The following is a 22222-nucleotide window of genomic DNA, read 5'->3' as shown; positions in this document are numbered from 1 at the left end:
GACCAGCAAACCCCAAGACGACACAATGGCTTCAAAATGTAAGAAAAGCTGTTCCTCCCTCCTCTGATCAGTGCCATGTAAATTAAAGAGGAACTGATATTTCACACTCATCAGATTGGTGAAAATGTAAAAAAAAAAAAAAAAAAATCTGATGATTTACGAAGTCCTGCTGAGGAGAGTGTAAATGGATACATGTATTTTGGAGGACAAGACCCGATGGGATTGCTAGGCCAGAGGATTTGACCATCCCCAGCTTCATGCAACATTGTTTGTACCGGAGACAAATTGGAAAACAGCTTAAATGCCCAGGTATGGGGTCTAGCAAGGGATAGATGTTTTATTAAGAATACATTGCATACAGATGTGCTCGATTCTTTTATTTTCTGTACTTGTCTGCCTAACAATGTCTCAATTAAAAAAAATAGTGTGACGATGGTTATGGAGAAAAGGCACTTAGGAACAGCTTGTTGTGACTGTCAATTGATTTCACCACTTTCAAGGGCAAAATAAGGCGTCAGGTGATGCTGTTCTTTTTAACCCCTCGGGTGGACCAAGGCGGGAGTCTGATGACAATTTATGCTGGCAAGAGTGTTGGAAACAGGCACTCTCATCCGCTGCGGGTGAGAATGTAGACCGAGAACACCTCAGCGGAGGTAATTTTGGCACTATTTAACACAACTGTAAATGCTGACTTAGCCCAATTTCTTCCAGGTATTCATTCAAAGAAAAGAAGCAATATTAGGGCAAAGAATTACCTCCACGGAAGTTCATCACAGCAATCATAACACAGTTTGTAATAATAATAAAGAAACAACGTACCATCACCAGCGATAGTCTAAGTGGTTAGACGATCTCATGGATTCTAATTTATGATGGAACTGTGTGATGGACGCCTCCGTAGCCCCCAACACAATGCTGTTGGAGCTCTTTAATGTTATGGGAAGTCTCGCAAAATATTAAGCTAAAAGAGAGTAGGTTACAAAATCGCAGGTGTCCCACTAAAAACACCTATGCAGGCATTGACGCGAAGACACCTAAATATTAACAGAAGCTACTTCTGGATGAATCATAGGTGATTTCTATATTCTTCTGGGTTGTCTTTTTTTTGGGGGGGGGGTGCTTTGCCCCAAAACTCCGTGTGTGTGTGTGTGTGTGTGTGTGTGTGTGCCTGCGTGCGTGTGTGTGTGTGATTTTTAACAGGAGAGGTTCTCCTTTGGCTGAAATAATTTCGATGGGCTGGCTCCATAACCCATGTCCGAAGGCAGGGAGCCGCGTACCAGACTCCGGCAGTTCCATGGGAGGCCCGAGGAGTCTTTGGTTACAACAGAATCTGCGGGAGAGCGAGGTCCTGAGTTCACCTCTGGCGTCACCACCCACACGCTGCGCGCCCTGGGGAAGCGGCGCCACCTCTCCGGATCTGGTTTCGTGTCCGTGCACAGAACGGAACACCCCGGGGCTGGCCTCGCTCCCGCCGGCCGAGGTGGGGGGGATGGGGGGTGGTCAGCGGCGCGGGGTCACGCGCGCCCGCGCCGTCTGCAAAGCCCCAGCGCGCCGCGTTCCGCGCGGGTTGCGATCGCCGCGGCCCCGCGGCTGCGGCAGCCACGCGGGCTCCGGGCGCGCGGGGGCGGGGCGGGGGCGGGGCGGGGCGGCCCGCGGGTGGCCGGCGCCGGAGGGAGGGGGGCGGGGGGAGCCGCGCCGTCCGCTTCCGCCGCCCCGCCGGGGATTCCCCCAGCCCAGCGCCCGGGGAAGTCCCGGTGCGCGCGGGTACAAAGAGAGCGGCGCCGCGGAGCGCGCCACAGGCCGGCCGTCTCCAGCCATGTCGCGCGGCCTCCGGCTCCTGCTCCTGAGCTGCGGTAGGGCTCCAGACGCCTGTCGCCTCCCCACCGGGTCCTGGCGACCTCCCCCCCACCCCCACCCCCTTCTCTCGCTGGCTCACGCCGCTCTCTCTGTCCCTCTTGCAGCCTGCAGCCTGGCGCCCGCGGCGCGGGTGGTGAAGGTGGCTTGTTCCGAGGACGTGGACTTGCCGTGCACCGCCCACTGGGACCCGCAGGTCCCCTACACGGTCTTCTGGACCAAGGTAAGCGCGGCGATGCCCGCGGGCTAGGGCTCGGCCAGCCCGGTTGGAGGCTGCGGGGACCGCCTCCCTTGGGCTGGCGACCCTCTGTAACCGCGGCTAGCCTCCGAATACCGCGCCTTCCCGCACGCCTTCCTCACCCCCACCCCGCGCCACCCGCATCTAGCGACAAGGCGACTTAGCTTATGTTCCCCAAGGACCTAATTCCCCCCCTGCCCCTAGAGGTGGCCTGAGATGAATGATCCAAGTAAGACGCTTTGGAAGCGCAGAGACTCGCTGATTTGGATGAATTCTGGACGCCACCTGTGGTTGTGGCCAGGAGAAAGCAGCCAGGGCAGATTTGGATATCGGACAGTAGGAATGCCCCCCAGATTTCTGATTTCTGAGGTTTGGGGGACTGTGGGGTCCCTAATTCGGGGCCGGGGAGGGAGGAATAGGCACGTTGAGAGAAGGCCACTAAGAGATAGTCCAATGTGCTCTAGGCTTGTGTCCCAGATGGGAGTTGTCTGGCATCCGCTTTCTGGGTTACCCTGTCCCCTAGCTTGTCCATGCTGCTTGGCGCTCCGACAGTCCTGAGGGGCCCAGCCTGGGGGCGTGGGCGTCTGGGGGGGGCGTGAGCAGCACCCACACAAGTAAGAACCAGCGTCACTGTGCCCCCCCCGCCTTCCCCCATAGGAGAATTGAGTTGCACCGCGGCTTCTTTAAAGAGTTCCTCAACTGGAACATTTTCAGAGGCTAGGACCGCGGTTCCAGCGGCTTCGCACAGCCCCGCAGTCCCTGGTCTTTTGTCCACCTCCCCTAATGAGGTTCTGCCACAACAGCACCTCCAGGTTCAGCCGAGGGCGCGTGATATCCTAGCCTTACTCCGCGGCTCTGATTTAGCATCCGAGAAGAAATCTCTGTGTTCGTTGCTTTCTGCAGAATGCAGGCCTTTGTTCTGCCCTCCAAAAGAAAGATGCTTTACGAACCTGCACGTGTATCTGGCCATTTAGCAAGGCAGTATAGGACAGATTTGTGTGTGTGTGTGTGTGTGTGTGTGTGTGTCCTCTCCGGACCGGATGGCCTCTTTCCCTGGGACGGTGCTGCACCCCTGTTTTTGTGAATTCCACGCAGCACCCAGTGTTTGCCCGGCCAGTTGGGAAGGTGCTCAGTGAATTCAGGCTGGCACTTGGTGAGGTATGTGCACTAGATATACTTTTGCTGCCTTGGAGCACTGTATCGTGTAGGACAGCACGTCTGTTATTATTCCTACTTGGTTTCCACTTCATTCACTGTGGGGTCAGATAACATAACACTTCCAAGATTGTTCTGGTAAAAACAACAGCATTGAAGCAAAAATATTGTGAAGACATTATTATTTGAGTGCTCACTGTGTGCCAGCCTCCGGGGTAAATATTTACATCCATTATCTGTGTCAGTCCTTCCAATAGACGTAAGAGATCTGTACCGCTACTGCTGTTCCCATTTTACAGATGAGGAAACTGAGCCTTAGGGAGTGAAGGAAGCCACTCACTGTTATACAGCTTGGCTAAATGAGAAAGGGGGATTCGAACCAAGTAGTCTGATTCCTTAGCCTGAGTTCTCTGGTTTCCACCTCTGTTACTTAGGGTAAAGAATAGAAAAGTCCTTGGTCTAGCCAGGCAGGGACTTAGCTACCTTAAAGAAGGGGCAAAACATGAAACCATGATCCCTTCCAGAGAGGAATAAAAAAAAAAAAAAAAAAGACTGTCCCCAGGGGAGTAATTAAAAAGTACTCATGAAACAAGTAGATGGAATTTCAGACTGTAAAGTTCAAATAGTTGTCAAGGTAAATCTTGCACAAGGTCATTTGGAATGATGCAGTAAACCGTAGCCATTAACCTTTGGCTCCTCCTTGGATGTCAGCTGATGATGTAACTCTATAATGCATGAGCTTGTTTATTGAACAAGGTTCTTGCATGATTTACCCTGAAGGTCTCTCAAAACTGATTTTTTTTTTTTTTAAATGACAACAGTCTCTTGGAATTTTCTTTTTTCTTTTGGTTCATGGAATAGGGTCATTGAAAGATCATGCCATAGTAATTTTTTTTTTTTTTTTTTTTTTAAAGAGGGAAACAGTGATCGAGTCGCGGGGGGAATAGGAAAGCTGTGTTCTGCCCATAAACTATTCAGCTACCTTGAAAATGAAACGCATTGTTCCTTCAAGTACTTTTTAACAGGCCTCAGCATGTTCTGTAGATATTTATTATTTTCCAGCCCAGTAATTACACTTCTGCATCGATTGTGTTTGTACAACACAAATGGATAGAGTATTCTGGAAATAAGGTCAGTGGTGGGAGACTGAAGTACTTGGTTCTCCAGAAGATTAAGCATCTGGTTATTGTTTTTCTTTTTCCCCCACACAACTTTTTTTTTTTTTTTTTTTGTAAAATGTTTCAGCGCAGAGGTGGCTGTAAAAGGAGAAATTTAAACCCGGTGACCTCAACCCGCCTTGCTCCTGTCACCTGTCTAGCCATCACTAGTGTGGTTCGTCAAACCGCTTTGCGCAGTTGTGGGCTACGCGCTGGGCGAGTGAAGCAGAGTCCCTTAGCGTGTTGTTTTTGTTCTTGTTTTTGTTTTTGTTTTTATCATCCACCAGATTGAATCACATTCTCTCAGGACTTCTGCGTATCACAATTGCGGTTATAATGAGTCACAAGGTAAAATTCCATGTGCCCCTTGGTTCTCCCACAACCATAGGGCATCCTGCCACTGTCCAACTGGCAGTGATTACTTGTGATTACCAGAGGACCCATGGAAACCATGTGTTTCTTCTCATGTGCCTTTTACCAAAAGACTCCGCGCAGAGGGCGTCCAATTCGTGTTTGTGACATTAGGGCGAGTGAGGAAGAAACAGTGTGCATTTTATCCTCTCTGGATAAAGAGAGGTACGGTGAGGGGCGGGGGTGAGGAGGCTTAATATAACACAGGGGGCTGTAGGTGGAGCAAAGGGTGGGCAGAGATAGCCCTCTTCCTGTGAACCCAGCTTTTATTTCCCGTGGACCAGTGCCCTTCTAACTGGGATCCAACAATGGGCCCTCCTCTTGTCCTTTCCTGTATTGTATCGGTTAAGGCAAAGTAGATGCTTAGGAAGAAATAGAAACATGAATACACATACCCGTCAAGCTAGTAGCTGAGTTTAGCTTTGAAAGTCGTGACCTGACTGTGTTTGTTTCGGGAGGGATTTTGAGAAAATATGCAGACAGACTTGGTCCAGCACGCTCTCCCGCCGCCTGTTGAGTGTCTTGTGTAAGAGGGCGTGGCACCATCCCATGTCTTCCAGGAGTAAGAGCATCCCATGAAAGGGCTACCTCTGTGCTCCGCGCCGAGCACAAGTGGGTTCACACTGTCTTCAATGCGGCTGCACTAGGTTTGCAGGGAGAGGATGCCCCTGGACGCAGTGTTTGGGCTTGGTGATGTTCGCAACTGATGATAGTGAGGGGTTATTTATCAGGGAGATGTAGTACCATCTGGAGTCATGCCGGGAGCCCTGACAGCCTACGCTGATGCATAACGAAAGAGGATATATAGTGTCAACCTTGGGTGACACTGCGGGGTTGAAGACAAGAGATGTGTCACAAGACACATGCCCTTTTCAGATGATTTCCAAAGGAAGGGAGAAAGGGGAAGTAAGACGGATTTCAGAAGTCAGTCTTGGGTTTGTAAGAGCGAGAAGGGATCATGGGTTATCCCCTGAACCAAGGGAGCTGTCAGAGAGCAGGTGAATGGCTTGTGTGAGGCTCCTTCCAAAGTTCCAGGCTAGTCACCACGCACATCTTGCTTGTCCTTGTTTTGTGATGAAGCTGCCGCCCGTGTAGGTTGCTGACTTCCCATTCAGTGTATTTGTATTTTGTGTCTCTGCCGGCTTGTGTGATGGCGGACCACAAAGCCAGGAGGCGCTGAGGAAACCGGGGTCCCTCGGTGGGGGCTGGAGCGGATGAGTGGTCTGGGCGGATGTAACCCGTGCAGCCACAAATGCGGATGGACCCGTGAAGGAGCCAGGGTGTGCCGCTCACTACAGTTCCTTGATTCTAGAATTTTATCTGCTGTAAGATGAGATTTAAGAGCATGTCTTTGGGAGGAGAAGGAAGCATTCCTATAGTAAACACAGAAGCACTGAAACATTGAAACGCGAAAGCAGTGCGTCAGTGTCACAGAAAAATCACGCTGCCCACATTGGCACCTACACCGCTTGGCCTGGCTGACTCACTTCGGTGGCCTTTACCCTCGGCCAAACCGTGAAAGACATAAAGTTGGTTTTCAGATGGCCCTTACATTCACAGTTTCATTAGTAAAGATTTCTGGGTCCCGAGTGCGTTCCAAGTCCTGGGCCTCACGCTGGCCCATCCTAATCAACACGGGACTTTGGCCAAAGGACCGTCTTGAGCAAAGGCATGGAAAAGGAATCCACAAGCATTTTGGGGGAGCCAGTGGGGTGACCAGTGATCTGGAAGGGAGAGTTATATAGAAGAGGGCTGGCAGATGTTATAGAGAAGCCTTGGAACTGATGGTGAAGAACCTTGAATGCCCAGTTACAATGCCTTGAACTCCTTTCAGCAGCAAGGCGTCACTGAAAGTTTTTAAGCAAAGAGGGTGATGTAATGGCACGCATTTGTAGAGAAAAGATTATTTCTTGTGGGGAAACACAGGCTGTGATTCATCCTCGAAGATGGGTCTCCGAGGGAGGCGTTTTCTCGCTCGATTGCAAAAGACAATCAGGGTAACTCAGCCGAGACTTCAACACATTTCTCAGATGTCCCTTCCCTTCATTCGTGGTCACCAGTCGTGTCCCCGTGGTTCTACAGAGGACTGGGCAGCCCAGCACGTGGCCACCTCATAGGGGCCATAGAAGCCTCAGCCCACTGGGATTGGTTCCTCGTCGAGACTTTGGGACAATGATGAATCAGAGAGAAGTTGCTCAAATCTTTGAGTGTGCAGGAGAGTAGAGAGGAAGAAGGCAGCTGGGAGTGGAATGGAATGAAATCAAACACTTGTTTTCCATGAATAAAAGGGGGATTTAGGTCATGTGAGAACCACATTATCTTAGTTCTGTATTTGGTTATGTCACTACACAAAAAAGAGGAAGTGAGAAGGTCGCAGTGATGTAAGGGAAGGTCTTAGCGAAAAGGGGAGGCAGAGCTAAAAAGAGATTCTACCTAAAAAAGGGTTTCTCCGTCTAAAATTGTTTGCATAATCTTTTCCTGGCTACTCCAGTGATAACCGCAAATTTTCTACCAAAAGCCCTAGCTCAAACCAGAGCTAGACATGAGGACTTCCCTGAGATTCAAAGAACACCCACAAACCTACCTTGGGTTTTTGTTCTTGCACTGGGATGCCGTTGGCTAACGCTCCTGTGGGGTCCTGTAAGAGTGGTACAGGATTGGGAGCCCAAGGCTTTTAATAAGCTTCATGTTTTTGTGGAGCATCACCCAGTCTGTTCTTGTCCCAATTCTCTAAGAGATGAGAGATTCCAGAAGAGCGGGTAGTTGTTTAGGATTATAGGTCCAGGTGGGGAACACCTACGGGGAAAGAGGGAGGCCAGTTGCCATACACAATTCGTAATCATGTTGGATCACGCTGGGTCAGTTCTGGGGCACAAAGACTCTGAATCAGATTAGTCCTGGATGTCTCATTCCTGGGGGTGTGGGGAGCATCTGAGCCCAAGAGGCAAGCAGGACTGGTCTACAGCCTGGAGCCGTGTGGAGACAGTGCCCCCCCATGCCACATTTATTTCTGGGGTGGTTCACAGTGCCCCTACCAGGTAGGACTCTTTACTTGCAAAGCATTGTAATCCCATCAAAGGTGGCTTCAAGTAGCCACCTGGGTGGCTCAGTTGGTTGAGCACCTGACTCTTGATGTCGACTCAGGTCACGATCTCACGGTTCGTGAGTTCGAGCCCCGCGTCGGGCTCCTTGCTGACCCCAAGGAGTCTGCTTGGAATTCTCTCTGTTCCTTTCTCTCTGTGCCTCCCTGACTCATGCTGTCTGAGTCACCCTCTCGAAATAAACAAATAAAAATAAACGATATTAAAAAATCTAGCTTCACATAAAGGGAATATATTGGTTTACATAATTGAAATGGAAAAAAGCTTTAAAATGATAATTCACACTCCAGTTATGTCTGGTACTGTGAGTAGAATTGTGTCCCACAGAAAGATTATCCCTGGTATTTGTGAAGTGACCTTATATGGAAATAGGGTCTTTGCAGATGCAAGCAATTTAAAGTGAGGTCACACTGGATAAGTGACTGGTGTCACTAATCCAGTGACTGGTGTCCTTAGAAGAAGAGAAAAAGGATAGACAGATAGAGACACCCAGGGAGGACACCATGTGAGGGTGCAGGCAGAAACGAGTGCATGTGTCCACAAGCCAAGGAATGACAAGGATGGCCAGCAATGCCAGAAGCTTCAGGAACGAGGCATGAAACAGATTCTTCCCTAGAGCCTTCAGAGGGAGCACAGCCCTGTCAGCACCTTGCTTGTCGGCTTTTGACCTCTAGAACTGTGAGAGAATACAGTTGTTTATTTTATTTTATTTTTTTTTTAAATTTTTTTTAACGTTTATTTATTTTTGAGACAGAGAGAGACAGAGCATGAACGGGGGAGGGGCAGAGAGAGAGGGAGACACAGAACCGGAAACAGGCTCCAGGCTCTGAGCCATCAGCCCAGAGCCCGACGTGGGGCTTGAACTCACGGACGGTGAGATCGTGACCTGAGCTGAAGTCGGATGCTTAACCGACTGAGCCACCCAGGCGCCCCTGTTTATTTTTATAATTTTATTAAAAAATTTCCAATTCCCGTCTAGTTATCCTACAGTGTCATATCAATTTCAGGCGTGTAATAGAATGATTCAACAGTTCTATACGTGACTCAATGCTCCTCATGATAAGGGTACCCTTAATCCCCTTCCCCTATTTTACCCATTTTACCCCTATTTTACCCCCCTCCCCTCTGGTAACCATCCGTTTGTTCTCTATGGTTAAGAGTCGGCTCTTTTGTCTGTCTCTTTTTTTCTTTGTTCGTTCATGTTGTTTCTTAAACTCCACATAGGAGTGAAATCACATGGTATTTTGTCTTTCTCTGACTGACTTATTTCACTTGGCATTATACCCTCCAGATCCATCCGTGTTGCTGCAAGTGGCAAGATCTCCTTCTTCTTTGTGGCTGATAATATTCCATTGTGTATCTATATCCTATCTGCTTTATCCATGCATCTATCGAGGGATACTTGGGCTGCTTCTGTCATTTGGCTGTTGTAAATAACGGTGCAATAAACACGGGGGCGCGTCAATCTCTTCCAATTGGCATTGTGGTATTCTCCACGTAAATACCCAGCAGTAGAATTACTGGAGCATGTGATCTTTCTATTTTTAACTTTTTGAGGCACCGCCACACTGTTTTCCACAGTGGCTGCACCAGTTTGCATTCCCACCAGCAGTGTAGGAGGGTTCCGAAAAGATCCTGTTACTTTAAGTCCCTCGGTTTGGGGTGCTTTGTTTCGGCAGCATAAGAAGCAAAGACAGCTGGATTTAGGGGTCCTTAAATATCCCCGGGACCTGGTGTCTTTCTGTCCCTCAACTCTTCCTTTCTTCATACTGGGTTTCTCATCAGCCTCCCCACGGCAGTGAGATAGTAGCCAGTGACGGCAGTCCTGTGTACCCTCTCAGGGTCATGGGCGAAGGACAAGATTGTGCCTCTCTTCTAATAGCTCAACGAATGTCTGGTTATATTTAAGTGGCTTTGGTGGGGTCATGTGGTCGTCAGAACCAGTCTCTCCGGTCACGGGCGTCACGCCTGAGTCACGCGTGCCTCCTGTAGAACCGGATGCCATCCTTGTGTACGATGTGAGTCACAGCTCCTAAGAGGGCCTCTTCCAGGTCCAGCGGGACCCACAGGACGCACATGGATGAAGGACGCTCGGCACGGACACTGGTCAAATCCCAGTGCCGGAGGGTGTTGCCGCATTTATTGTCACGGTGCTGGAGACAGTTCGGAGTGTTGTGGATATTTTGTGGACACGCGGGGGCTAGAAAAATAATTCCTCTCTAGAGCAGATGTTGGGACTTCTAGAACAACTTTGCCAGGGAGGAGACGGGACGTATCAGCGGTAAAGAATGAGAGCATGGGCGAGTGGACGGCTCTCAGGTATAATAACAACTTCCGTTACCCACGCTAGCATTTGTAAAGCGCTTTCATGTATTCTCTCCTTTGGCACTTTAAATCACTCCACAGAGCAAGTGAGAAAGTTACAGGTGTGGAAACAAGACCCAGAGAGCGGGTGGCTTACCACGGGTGACCCAGCTAACGGACCACAAATTGAAGGACTTCACGCCTTTGATTCCAAAGCCAGTGCCCTTATAACTCTCTCGTTTTTGTTTTTTTTTTTAATTCACTCATTCACTCAGCAAATGCTTTTTGAATAATCCCAGTGCGCTGGGAACTCTTTAGAAGCTGAGTGAAACCGGGGCTGGGAACATGAGAGAGAAGAGTAAGACATTTAGGGCTCTCTGTGCGATCGACACTGTTTTGTACCATCCACGCCCCTCATCATGCGTGTCTTCTCACTCCCCTTGGGGGATACGATTCCCCCCACTCCCACCCCCACCCCGTGTCTGTGGAGCAGACGGAAGCCCGAGAGCTGTTCGGTCAGTTGGCCAAGAGCAGATCTTAGCCGTGGTGAGGCCGGGGTTTGCTGCCAGGTCTGATCGACTCCAAAGCCTGTGCTCTTAATTATGTTGCCTCTGCCATACTCATAACTCTCTTAGCAGCCATAAATTCAACTCTGTCTGTTAGACCCAGTAAATTTCAAAGTGGAAAATCATTTTTCCAATAAAACTACACTTAGAAAAAAACGATGTTAATGCGCATACATTCTACCCTCATTATGACATCAACCTCCGAGCCAAACTATTTTGCACGTTATAAAGAGCTGTTTTTATGATGAATGGGGATTATATTGGCACTTTAATTGAGTTAGAAACCAAGGTACATGAAAGTTAGTGCATGAGAAATGCAATAAAGAAAAAGCTGTTCAATGTGATTGGAATATATCAGATTACTTTCATACCACTTTTAAATACATAAAGTCCATACCTTTAAATATGTTTATTCAAACTGTTGGATTCAATATATATATATGCGTATATATACACACACATTTTGCCCCTCAAGAAAATCTCTTCCTTTTTAAAAACTTTTTTTTTTTTAATTTTATTTTAGAGAGAGTGCATGCATATGAGCTGGGGAGAGGGGTAGAGGGAGAGAGGGAGGAGAGAGAGAGGGGGAGAGAGGGAGAGAGAATCTCGAGCAGGCTCCACACTGTCAGCATAGAGCCCGATGCGGGGCTCGAACTCACAAACTATGAGATCATGACCTGAGCCGACATCAAGAGTCGGATGCTTAACCAACTGAGCCACCCAGGCACCCCCGGAACTGTTGCTCTCTTATATTCAAATATGGCAATCTAGAAGGTGAGCATATATTTGGATCAAATTATTTAAATTAAAAAACATAATTTTCCACAGTAGGGTTTTTGACAGAAATATCAGTTCAATTTCAAACATATTATTTCTTTTGTTCTAGTTCCAATTTGTCCATCATTTAAAAAAAACAACAAACTTTAATTCACATGCCCTTAAAATTAGTACGTACTTGTATTTGCTTGCTTTAGTATTCAGCAAATTAAAGAGTTTACTTAATTTGGGGCTTGTGGTTTCCTTAAGGTCAAATCTCCATTTTAGAGAAAGAATAGGTTACTTAAATTGTTTAGTCACATTGAAGGCCTTGAGGCAAATCAAAAGTCCCTAGGTTTTCTGAAAATGAGATGTCCTATATTTTACCCTTCTCTAATCCAATCAAAACTATAGAATTGTCCGCATCAGAGTTAATGCACGGAGCGTGGATTTTTAAAACATAATTGCGATGACTCTTTTGAGGAATTAATTTGCGCAAATCGTGTTGTGGTTTAGCGCACTACAATATTAGCTTTGGAAAGTGCGCATTAAATAGTTCCCATCAATTATGCTTGGCTGTGAATGAATCCGAGGGTTCCTTTTGTTATAAATTACTATTTCCTAAAATGCCTTCGCAGAGAGGCAATGAAACACTTTCAGCTTTGGAATGTTTAAAGAGCTGTTCTTTGCCAGTGGTTGATTTCGAGCCAGCTCAAATGCTTACAAGAACTCATGAAACACAGTTGAGGATGGCCCATTTGCTGGCTGGTCAGTTTACCTCTTTCTGGAATGCTCCTTTGGTTCTTGAACGGTGCTGCTTTTGCCACAAGGGACTCCCCTGATCTCGCGGTGTGCTAGCTGCCGGGCCCCAGAACTGAAGTTAATGATTTGAACTTTTGCATAAAAAGTCTCCTGGTACTGCTAATGCCTGCTTGCATTTTGAGCATGCTACGTTAACATAAAAACTACAACTATTTTTGCAGCTGTAGGCAAATCCCACACTGCCCAGATGGAGTCACATGACAAGATCTATCTTGAAATGGCATAGAGAAGGGGGAATAGGCATTGTGTATGCATCTACAACTTGAAGCCAGGAGGGAGCGTTCTGAAATATTTCCGGGTGCATTGTGTGAATTCACAGAAGGTTCCTTTTGCTATAGTTAGTCATCGGCAAAGGCCGTGCTCATTACTTAGGCAAGAGTTCCCAAGTTCAGTGAGTAGTTCTCCCAGTGTTCTGGGTCTTTCAGGAAGACCCAGGAAGAGGCCATTGGAAGATGGCCCCACGACATTTGAGGTATTTTGCCACGATCCCGCTGATGGCTGTGATGGGTCAGTAAATCACAATTCTGCAGGTTGCTTTGGGGTCCTTTGTTTTGCCTTTCCTTCCCCTACTTCTATCTTCTGTCTTTCTCATGACCTCGCTCTGCCTTTGTTTTTCTATTTGAAAAGTAACTGGAGACCCACTGGAGGTTTTGCCAGAGGCTCACGGAAATCTGACCACCAAATAAACTACTTCTCGCTGTTACTACTGATTTTTTTTTTTAAAAATGTGTATTTATTTTTCAGAAAGAGAGAGGGAGACAGAATCATGAGCAGGCTTGGAGCTATCAGTGCGGGGCTCGAACTCACGAACTGTGAGATCACGGCCTGAGCGGAAGCCAGCCGCTTAACGGACTGAGCCACCTAGGCGCTCCTTACCACTGAATGTTAAAGTGAAATTCTTTTCGGCCAAAAGACAGGCGGCCACCGCCCGCCGTTTCTGATCACCTGCACGCTGGCTTCGGCCAGCTTGGCAGCCGGCAGGATAACGGGACCACAGGTTCTGTTCCCACCCCCTCCGGAAGGGTCTGCGGTTTTGATCTTGACTTTCAAGATGGGATCTTTCCGAGTTGAGGGAGGGATCAGGGATCGCTGAACGGGACCAGAGGCCCCCAAGGAGAAAACCGGGGATAGGTAACCTCAGAATGATTGCTGCCACCAAATTTCTGCCCTTTCGGACGCAGGAGTTCTAGCAAGACAGAGTCCGGTGAACTGTGTTAGAAATAACTCTGCAATTGACATATTTAGAGGTTAATTCTGAAAAGAAAGCCTGGAGGAGTGGCTTCGTGGCGGGGTGAGGGCCGAGCGGGCGCCCCGAGGGTCCCGGCCGCCGGCCCCCCACCAGCCCCTGTAGGGGGAGCCGAACCGCCCCGGCCAGGGGAGGGGCGGGGAGGGGCGGGGCGGGAGCGCGCCGGGAGGCTGCAGTTCGAGGTGTAATTAGGCCTGAAGGGGGAACCCCGGGCTAAAGGAGATGCGTTCTGGCGCCCATTGGATACCTCTAGCTCTTTCTCGGCCTCCTCGGCCGCTCCTCGTTTCTCTGCTCCATTTTTGAAGCCCTGAAGCCCCGAGGCTGTAGATCCTTGATTATTTAGGAAAGGACCTTTCGACACCAGAAGAACCGTCCAGCAATGGGCTCCACTCTCCTAGGCGGTGCGGGAGAAAAGCCGCTCGCCGGGGCGCCGTGTGGCGGCGGGGGCGGGAGCGGTGGTGGCTCCGCCGCCAGGTGTCTCTGCAGCCCGTCCGTCCGTCCTTCCGCCGAGTCCGCGAGCGCCCGGGGCCCAGCCGGTCTGCTGTGGGCTCCGCGCTTCCCTCGCGTAGTAAATGAAGGGGAAGCCACGGAGTGCGTGTAGCGTGTTGTGTGTGTATAGCGCTTGTGTGTAGTGTGTGTGTGCGTGTGTGCACGCCCCTTCCTGAGCTGCTTCGGCCTCACTGGGCGTCCCCTGCTTCCTTGGTTAGTGATCCTCCGCCCTGAATCGCCTGGAAAGTGGGAGAGGAGCTGGCGGCTCCCAGGACAGGAGATGACATTCTGCAGCGACAGGGAATCCTGCTGATCGCTGGGTCATTCCCTGAGGTGGCTCCTTGGCGCCCTCACATTCTAGGGGCACGTGAGGGATGCCGCCGGGTCCCAGGCTCCCTGGCGGTCCCGGCCATCCAGCAAAGGGCGAGGGCTGAGCGCTGAGAACGAGAACGAACGGTGATTTGCCTTCCTTTTGTGTCAATCCGGTTTGGACGCTTGAAAACATTTCGGTGGAGGATGCACGGGCGAGCTAATTAGGCAGATTAAAAATATACCTGGGGGAAAAAAAAACTGATGGGGAATGCGGTTGTGGCCTAATCTGTCAAGTAAGAGGTGAGGGAGAGACCCCACCGACGTAACAAAGAAGATAGTTCAGGCAGAGAACCCCTGCCGGGCGGTTGGCTGAATTGGGCATCTGCCCCAGTCCAGCTGGTCTGTCCCGGGTCCAAAGATTTAAGCGGTCGCGGTCCTTCTGTGTGCATCTTGGTGTGACCGTCGCGTGATGTGGCACAAAAAGTCTCCCTGGGGCACCACCGTCGGCTGTCTTCTTGCCCTGCTAGGGCGTCAGTGTGGTGCACCCTGTGACATCATGGGTGGCCCCCAGACACCCAGTTTTTTAAGAACAAGGTGACCGTTTACAGGAGGCATTTGCTCATGCATGTCTGTGCTTTCCGCCGAGCCGTCTGGCAGTGGTCTTCGAGTTGGGAGGCTGAGATACAAAACTAAGAATCATTCAGGGGGTGAGTGGGTATCTGAAGAAAACAAGAGGACATTTAATACAGAACAACCAGCAGCAACATATCACTCAAAGTGATTCACGCAAATCCTCATCGACGCATCATTATTGTCAGCAGCAACAACACTCTGTCCTTTATTAGGGGGTGGAAGCTGGGATACGCCGAATCGTAAAGCGCAGGCCTGATCTTATGCCAGAAAAGATACAGCCTTACAGAATTTTCATACATTTTCTCCTCCTCCCCTGAAGGTCACACATACACATACTGTTTTGTTTAAAAAAAAAAACAGTTGAGGACGGATGTTATGAAAACAAGAGGCAGAACCTTGATGCGGGGTGAGGACGGTGTTTCCAAGTCCTGTTAGTGGAACCTGATGCAGCGTGATGCTTTTTCAACAGCTTACAGACGACGGCGAGGAAAGGATAGAGATGCCCCCGGAGGGTCTGTGGTACCACCAGCAGAAGGATGGCTCCTTAGAAGCCTCCGGTGAAAGGCTGTACTCCCTGAAGATTGAAAACACTACCGGTGTCGACTCAGGGACATACAGGTGCATCCTGGAGGAGCCAGAAGGGCGGAGAAACCAAAGCGGCACTGTGACCTTGAAAGTGACAGGTGAGGTGATCTGCTGCGCCTGTTTCCTTCTTGCAAGATGCGTGTGCACTTGCATAGGCTCGAAACTCCGTCCTCTCGATTGGAGTCCAACTGGAAGCTTAGGATCGTGTGGCTTAAAGCTAAATTCTCCTATAAGAATGTCATAACTTTTTCTGCTCCCTCCCTTCCTACCTTCTTTCCTTCCTTCCTTCCTTCCTTCCTTCCTTCCTTCCTTCCTTCCTCTCTCCCTCCCTCCCTCTTCCTTCCTTCCTTCCTCCCTCCCTCCCTTCCTTCCTTCCTTCTCTTCCTCCCTCCCTCTTCCTTCCTTCCTTCCTTCCTTCCTTCCTTCCTTCCTTCCTTCCTTCCTCTCTTCCTCCCTCCCTCTTCCTTCCTTCCTTCCTCCCTCCCTCCCTTCCTTCCTTCTCTTCCTCCCTCTTCCTTCCTTCCTTCTTTCCTTCTCTTCCTCCCTCCCTCTCCCTTCCTTCCTCCTTTCCTTCCTTCCTTCCTTCCTTCCTTCCTTCCTTCCTTCCTCTCTCCCTCCCTCCCTCTTCCTTCCTTCCTTCCTCCCTCCCTCCCTTCCTTCCTTCCTTCTCTTCCTCCCTCCCTCTTCCTTCCTTCCTTCCTTCCTTCCTTCCTTCCTTCCTTCCTCTCTTCCTCCCTCCCTCTTCCTTCCTTCCTTCCTCCCTCCCTCCCTTCCTTCCTTCTCTTCCTCCCTCTTCCTTCCTTCCTTCTTTCCTTCTCTTCCTCCCTCCCTCTCCCTTCCTTCCTCCTTTCCTTCCTTCCTTCCTTCCTTCCTTCCTTCCTTCCTTCCTTCCTTCCTCTCTCCCTCCCTCCCTCTTCCTTCCTTCCTTCCTCCCTCCCTCCCTTCCTTCCTTCCTTCTCTTCCTCCCTCCCTCTTCCTTCCTTCCTCCTTTCCTTCCTTCCTTCCTTCCTTCCTTCCTTCCTTCCTTCCTTCCTCTCTTCCTCCCTCCCTCTTCCTTCCTTCCTTCCTCCCTCCCTCCCTTCCTTCCTTCCTTCTCTTCCTCCCTCTTCCTTCCTTCCTTCCTTCCTTCCTTCCTTCCTTCCTTCCTTCTTTCCTTCTCTTCCTCCCTCCCTCTCCCTTCCTTCCTCCTTTCCTTCCTTCCTTCCTTCCTTCCTTCCTTCCTTCCTTCCTTCCTCTCTCCCTCCCTCTTCCTTCCTTCCTTCCTTCCTTCCTTCCTTCCTTCCTTCCTTCCTTCCTCCCTTCCTTCCTTCCCTCCTTCCCAATAAAGACAGATCCACCCTAGTTGTGTAGATGCCAAATGTAGCCAAACCACCAATCTGGGTGTTGTTTATTCATACAAGAGTCCTTTGAAACAAATAGGAAGTATCCAAGGGGCGCCTGGGTGGCTCAGTCGGTTGAGCGTCTGACTTCGGCTCAGGTTATCATCTCGTGGTTCGTGGGTTTGAGCCCCGCGTGGGGCTCTGTGCTGACAGCCTGGGGCCTGGAGCCTGCTTCGGATTCTGCGTCTCCCTCTCTGTCTGCCCTTCCCCTGTGCACACTCGTCTCTTTATCAAAAATAAATAAAGATTTTTAAAAAATTTACAAAGAATAGGAAGTATCCGAGATGAATTTTCGGAGGACAGAGAAACAGTGTAGTCCTGAATACGTCAGGTGACTATGATATTCTGCTCCGTGGATCTTCCTAATCTGGCCCAGGAGGGGCCGCATCATGTTTCCACCTTTTTAACTGATGAGCCGCAGCATTTCCCTCCCATTTATGATGGCTACATTGCCCGATGCCTCAACTCAGGCCGAAGAAAAAGGGCACAGCAAGAAAATAATGTTCCAGTGACAGAATACACATTTTTGCTCTATGCAGTAATCGCAAGAATTGAGCTCCAAGGGGAGGATTATCTCTTCGGGTTTTTCCCCAGAATTTTTCTTTGTGTAGCTTAAAATATGCCTTGCATTTGACTTTTGCCCAGCGCTCATTAGTGGCTGGGGCTTGAAATGACAAACATGTTGTTGTCACACAGTTCCTGATGTTTATGCCAGGAATGCTTTCTTCTTTTATTGGGAATCTGAAGGGAATCTGACTTAGGATAATATTCCTTTTTTCACAAGAACACGATCACTGTGTAGAGCTCAGTGTTTGGATTTGGTTCACTGTTACACACACACACACACACACACACACACACACACACACACCTTACACCCCTCTCAGTCTCTAGCCCCTAATGCTGCTTTGTCTGTCTGCATGCACCTCCCAGACCTGGCATCTGTTTTATTCTCCGCTCTATCTGGCACACGGCAGGCTGTCAATCAGCATCTGCAGCGAGGTGATTGACAAATGAGAGCAACCTTGCAGGGAAGAGCAGAGAGGAGAGGAACAGAGAATGGCTGGTTTCCTTTCCTCTGCTGAGGACAAGGTTGCCTACAAGTTCAGTGGTTAGACTCCTCCAGAGTCCCCTGGATCTGGTTCACTTAAGAGCTCTGCGGCTCATTAGTGTGTGCCCTTGGGCACATCTCTCACAGCCTCTAAACCTCAGTTCTCTCATCTCTAAAATGGGGGCAATAACCTCTCCAGCATGGGCTCGCGTGAAGGCTAAATGGGATATTGCACTGAAATGCTTAGTTCGGTGCCTGAGGTACACGGAGTGCTGGATAAATGTTAGGCTCTCAACCTTCCCTTTCTCGAGTCACAGACCCTACTGAGAACCCATCCCTATACTACTTGTGAAATGTTGAATCGAGCTTTAGAGGTTGCCAGCTCTCTCAAGGACCATTCGTGGCCCCAGGGGATCGTCCCCCCCCACCCCCCCCCAGTCACCTGCATGCCACCCGCCCCTGCCTGGGCCTTCAAGCAGGCTTGGCAACCTGGCTCTCCCAGACAACGCACATCAGATGTCATGTCTGAGTGAGAAGAGGCCGTCCCCTTCCATGTCTCTTCCTGCCTTTGCGTCCCCAAGCGCTGCAGCCACAGCCTTCGACGGCCCCTCGGGGAGCCCCTTAGCCCACCTTTGCCGCCAGCCTTGGTGGAGATTTCACGATTCTACAAAAACGTGTTGACTCATTCAGTAATAGCCGGGCGGCTCACCTGCCCGGTTCCTTCGTCCCCCCAGTCCTCCTGAGGTGAGAACACCTAGCATTCTACACAGCACAGATGAAGCAGGCTCACGCTTCAACACATGGCGTGTCATCTGATGCAAAGGCACCAGAAAAGCCACGAAATAGAGCCTGAGCGAGATGCCGTATGCCGGCCCCATCGCACACAGCCAGGCTCAGGTGCGAGTGAGCACCGGCCACCGCCGTCACCGCTGTCACTAGCATTGTTCTTCCCGAATGCACAGACGTGTGCGGTTAGGCATGGGAGACAAGAAGGACTTGGGGAAAAAAAAAGAAAAGCCAGAGCAAAGCATTCTTAGCTTTTTATCACGGTAGGAAAGTTCTGTTAAACAGCTTCGTATTTTTACTCTCTCTCTCTTTTTTTTTTTAAGGATGCCCTAAGGAACGCAAAGAAGACACTTTTCAGAAATACAGAGCCGAGATTGTACTGCTGTTGGCTCTGGTCGTTTTCTACTTAACACTCATTATTTTCACTTGTGTAAGTATCTTCGTAAAAAAACACGTATTATGATTAAAAGATCGCCCGGGGGCGCCAATCCGAATATATTTGGTAGATAGCGTGAATCCGTAATGCTGGCGAGAGATGTTCTTCTGTGAACCGGGCACCTGCTGAGGCGTCCGCGCTGTGAGGATCGGTGCGGGAAGCGCCCGGCTTGTTTTGAAGCCGGTTGCCCTGCACAGAGAGCTGCCGAGAGAAAACGAAGTAGGGTGTGTGAAGGAAGCTCGAGACCTGCCACGGGATCCTTCCGGGGCGCCAGAGGCCCTGCTGGTGACGGTGGTGGCAAGTGTGGCTCTGACTTGCCATCATCCTGGGGCAAAGGCACGACTCCGCCTGTAGGCGAGTGACGCAGCCCCACCGCACGGTGGTAGATCGGTCTCCTTCTCTTGACCTTGAACCCTTTCCTCCTGGGGGGTCTCCTCTAAGAGTTTTGGCGCTTGCCTCCACTCCCTGGGAATTAGCCCTGAGAAGCCAGAGGAGCGGGGTATACAGGCAGCGTCCTAGGGTGGAAGATGGCCGGCCGGTGCTGAAGTGGCCTTGACCGTAGCCCTTGAACTGTTGGTGGCAGGCTCCAGCTTACAGACCCTGAGCCTCTTTGTGCATGGCCGCTTACCTGGGTAGACCAAAGCTATAGGGAGCGAGGCCAGCTTTGGGCCTGACCCCCTAGGAAGTGATCTGTCCCATGTGTCTCGATACTATCAGGAAGGACTGGCTACTTAGGGGCCAGGACAGATCTCACCCAAGAGCTATCCCGGGGCCTTGTCACTCACTGGCCCCCTGTATTCACTTCCTTGCCTCTCGGGCCACCGACTCATCTCTCTAGCTGCTGTTTTGGACGCCAGTCAAAAAGACTCCCGTGAGCACCTAGTGGGTACAGGCATTAAGCTAGGCGCGGTGGAGGACCTAAGCCATCAGCTTACGATTTGGGGTCATTAGGGTCATTTGCACACAAGCTGATTAGAGTTACTGGAGGGTAAATTTAAAAAATGAATGACTTGAGTTTCTTGCTGGCAAATGCCTGTTTCAGGGGGCACTGATTTTCCATGCAGGCAGCTAACAGTAGGGGCTGGAAATGGCCCCGGTCTGCAGTCCGTGTGTCTCCTGGTCACAGTTTGGGGCGGAAATAGTACAAGCCCACTTGTCGAGCGAGCGAAGCTTCTAGGCTAACAAGGGCTTCCCGACCGAGCTGTGCAGCCCGCTGTCAGCGAGTGGAGCTTAAATCGAGGCGTCCGCTGTTGCATTTCCCCGACTGTTCATGTCTCCGCTTCTTTTATTTTTCAGAAGTTTGCACAACAACAGAGTATTTTTCCAGATTTTTCTAAACCGGGCACGCAACGAGCTTTCCTCCCAGTCGTCTCCCCAGATAAGCATTTGGAGCCAGCGACTCTTCCCAAGACAGAACTGGTATGAGCAGGATTTCTGCAGGTGGTTTTCTCTGAAGTCGAAGAGAGCTCAGCGGTGTGCCCGGACGGCATGCTGGACAAAAGCGGAGTGAGGCCCACACCGAAGAGGGCGTCCTCCCCGGGAGGTCCTTCCGGAAACTGCAGGTCACAGCCCGCTCTTTGTGAGCAGGACTTTGGGAACCGGTGCAGGACCACGAAGCATGGGGCCGCCTGCAGGGAAGCTCTCTGCTTCTCCACAGCTAACTTCTTAGCATTTTATTCAGCTCTCTGGTCAACCCCCCGGAACTCTTTTCAGTCCCACACAAGCTATGGCGAGACGCAGCTGGAAGAGGGTCTTGGGAGATACGGACGCCCAGAGCCGGCCCTGTGACAGACTCTTGAGGACCGTGGTCTTCTTCACATCTGGGAAACATCTCTCTCTGAGTTTGCCGTGTTGTCTTGTGCTAGCCCAGATGTTTTATGTCTGGGAGAAGTTGACGGGCCAAACTGTGAGACAGCGGGGGATATTTAGCGAATCATGGCCCGGTGTGAAGGCCCTGCTGTTACTAAGGAGCGTTGTGTGTACCTAGAAGTAACAAGGTGATGAGCTGTTCCCCACTGGAGCCTTTTCATCCGGAAAGACCCACGTAAAGAAGCAATGAAGAAGATGCCACATTTGTTTTGATATCCGTAGATTCCTGCCAAAGAAGGACTGGTTTTTTTCTCCCCTTTTGAAATCTGGGTCTACAGTTAGATATCAAGGCTCACAGCGCAAGTGACCTCAGTATGGAGAGAACGAAGTCAGAGAGGATGACCCCAGGATCGTGAGCTATTTGATGCCCTGACGAAAATGCCGGACAAATCATGCCATCTGGGTTCCAACCCCAGGTGTCCCACTGCCAAGCTGTATGATCTTGAGCAGGGTCTTTGTGATTTCTCTTTTCTCAGTCGTAAACCAGAAGGTGGTTGTATGAGTTGATTGTGACAGTGTATGTGAAAACGCTTTGAAAAAGCACAAAGCACCATAAAAATTTGAAGCTGCATTGGGTCACTATCCTTATCCTTACAGAGGTGTTCTGGGCATGAGAGAATGCTTTTCATTCATTCTCATGTTTACCATTATTCCAAACAAAGAAGGCCAGACATAAGACCTTTCCATAGTCTTCTAGGAGTTCTTTTGGGGAAGTGAGGAGACCAGGTCAGCGAAGCACCAAGCCAAAAGTACTCCAAGATATGGACACACAGGAATCACGGGGCCCTGGGGAGAAGAGAGTCCACAGGATGTTCCATTGACATTTTGACAGTTGTTGGGTAACTCTTCTCAAACTGGGCCCTTTCCCTACTTGTTTTCGAAAGCGATTTTATCCCGTTGGTCGCGTGTGCATGGTCCACACTGATACTAGAGAGGGAAAGAAAGGGCAAGATGCTTCAGTGTTCTTGCTTTTTTGTCATAGCCTTCATGCCATTAAGGGGCTGGATGCGAATAGGGGTGTTTTTCTTTTTTATATTTAAAACTACTCGTAGAACTTTGGGATAAGCGCTAG

At 50.0% G+C, this 22222-nt stretch overlaps 1 protein-coding gene across 2 annotated transcripts; it reads left to right on the top strand.

Moving 5' to 3' along the window:
• Positions 1-1766: 1766 nt before the first annotated feature.
• CD83 (CD83 molecule) lies at positions 1767-21718 on the top strand. Of its 2 annotated transcripts, none has more exons than XM_042937867.1 (5): positions 1767-1853; positions 1962-2077; positions 15514-15727; positions 19169-19275; positions 20581-21718. In XM_042937867.1, the coding sequence occupies exons 1-5, from the start codon at positions 1817-1819 to the stop codon at positions 20704-20706; spliced, it is 600 nt and encodes a 199-aa protein (XP_042793801.1). In that variant the 5' UTR covers positions 1767-1816; the 3' UTR covers positions 20707-21718. The 2 variants fall into 2 exon arrangements, with proteins under 2 accessions (XP_042793801.1, XP_042793800.1); XM_042937866.1 differs by having other exon boundaries at positions 20578-21718.
• Positions 21719-22222: the final 504 nt, after the last annotated feature.

The sequence above is a fragment of the Panthera leo genome, chromosome B2, assembly GCF_018350215.1.
Source record: "Panthera leo isolate Ple1 chromosome B2, P.leo_Ple1_pat1.1, whole genome shotgun sequence".
NCBI classification, from domain to species: domain Eukaryota; kingdom Metazoa; phylum Chordata; class Mammalia; order Carnivora; family Felidae; genus Panthera; species Panthera leo.
The sequence above is the reverse complement of the archived record's forward strand: the minus strand, read 5'-3'. Positions and strand labels throughout refer to the sequence as shown.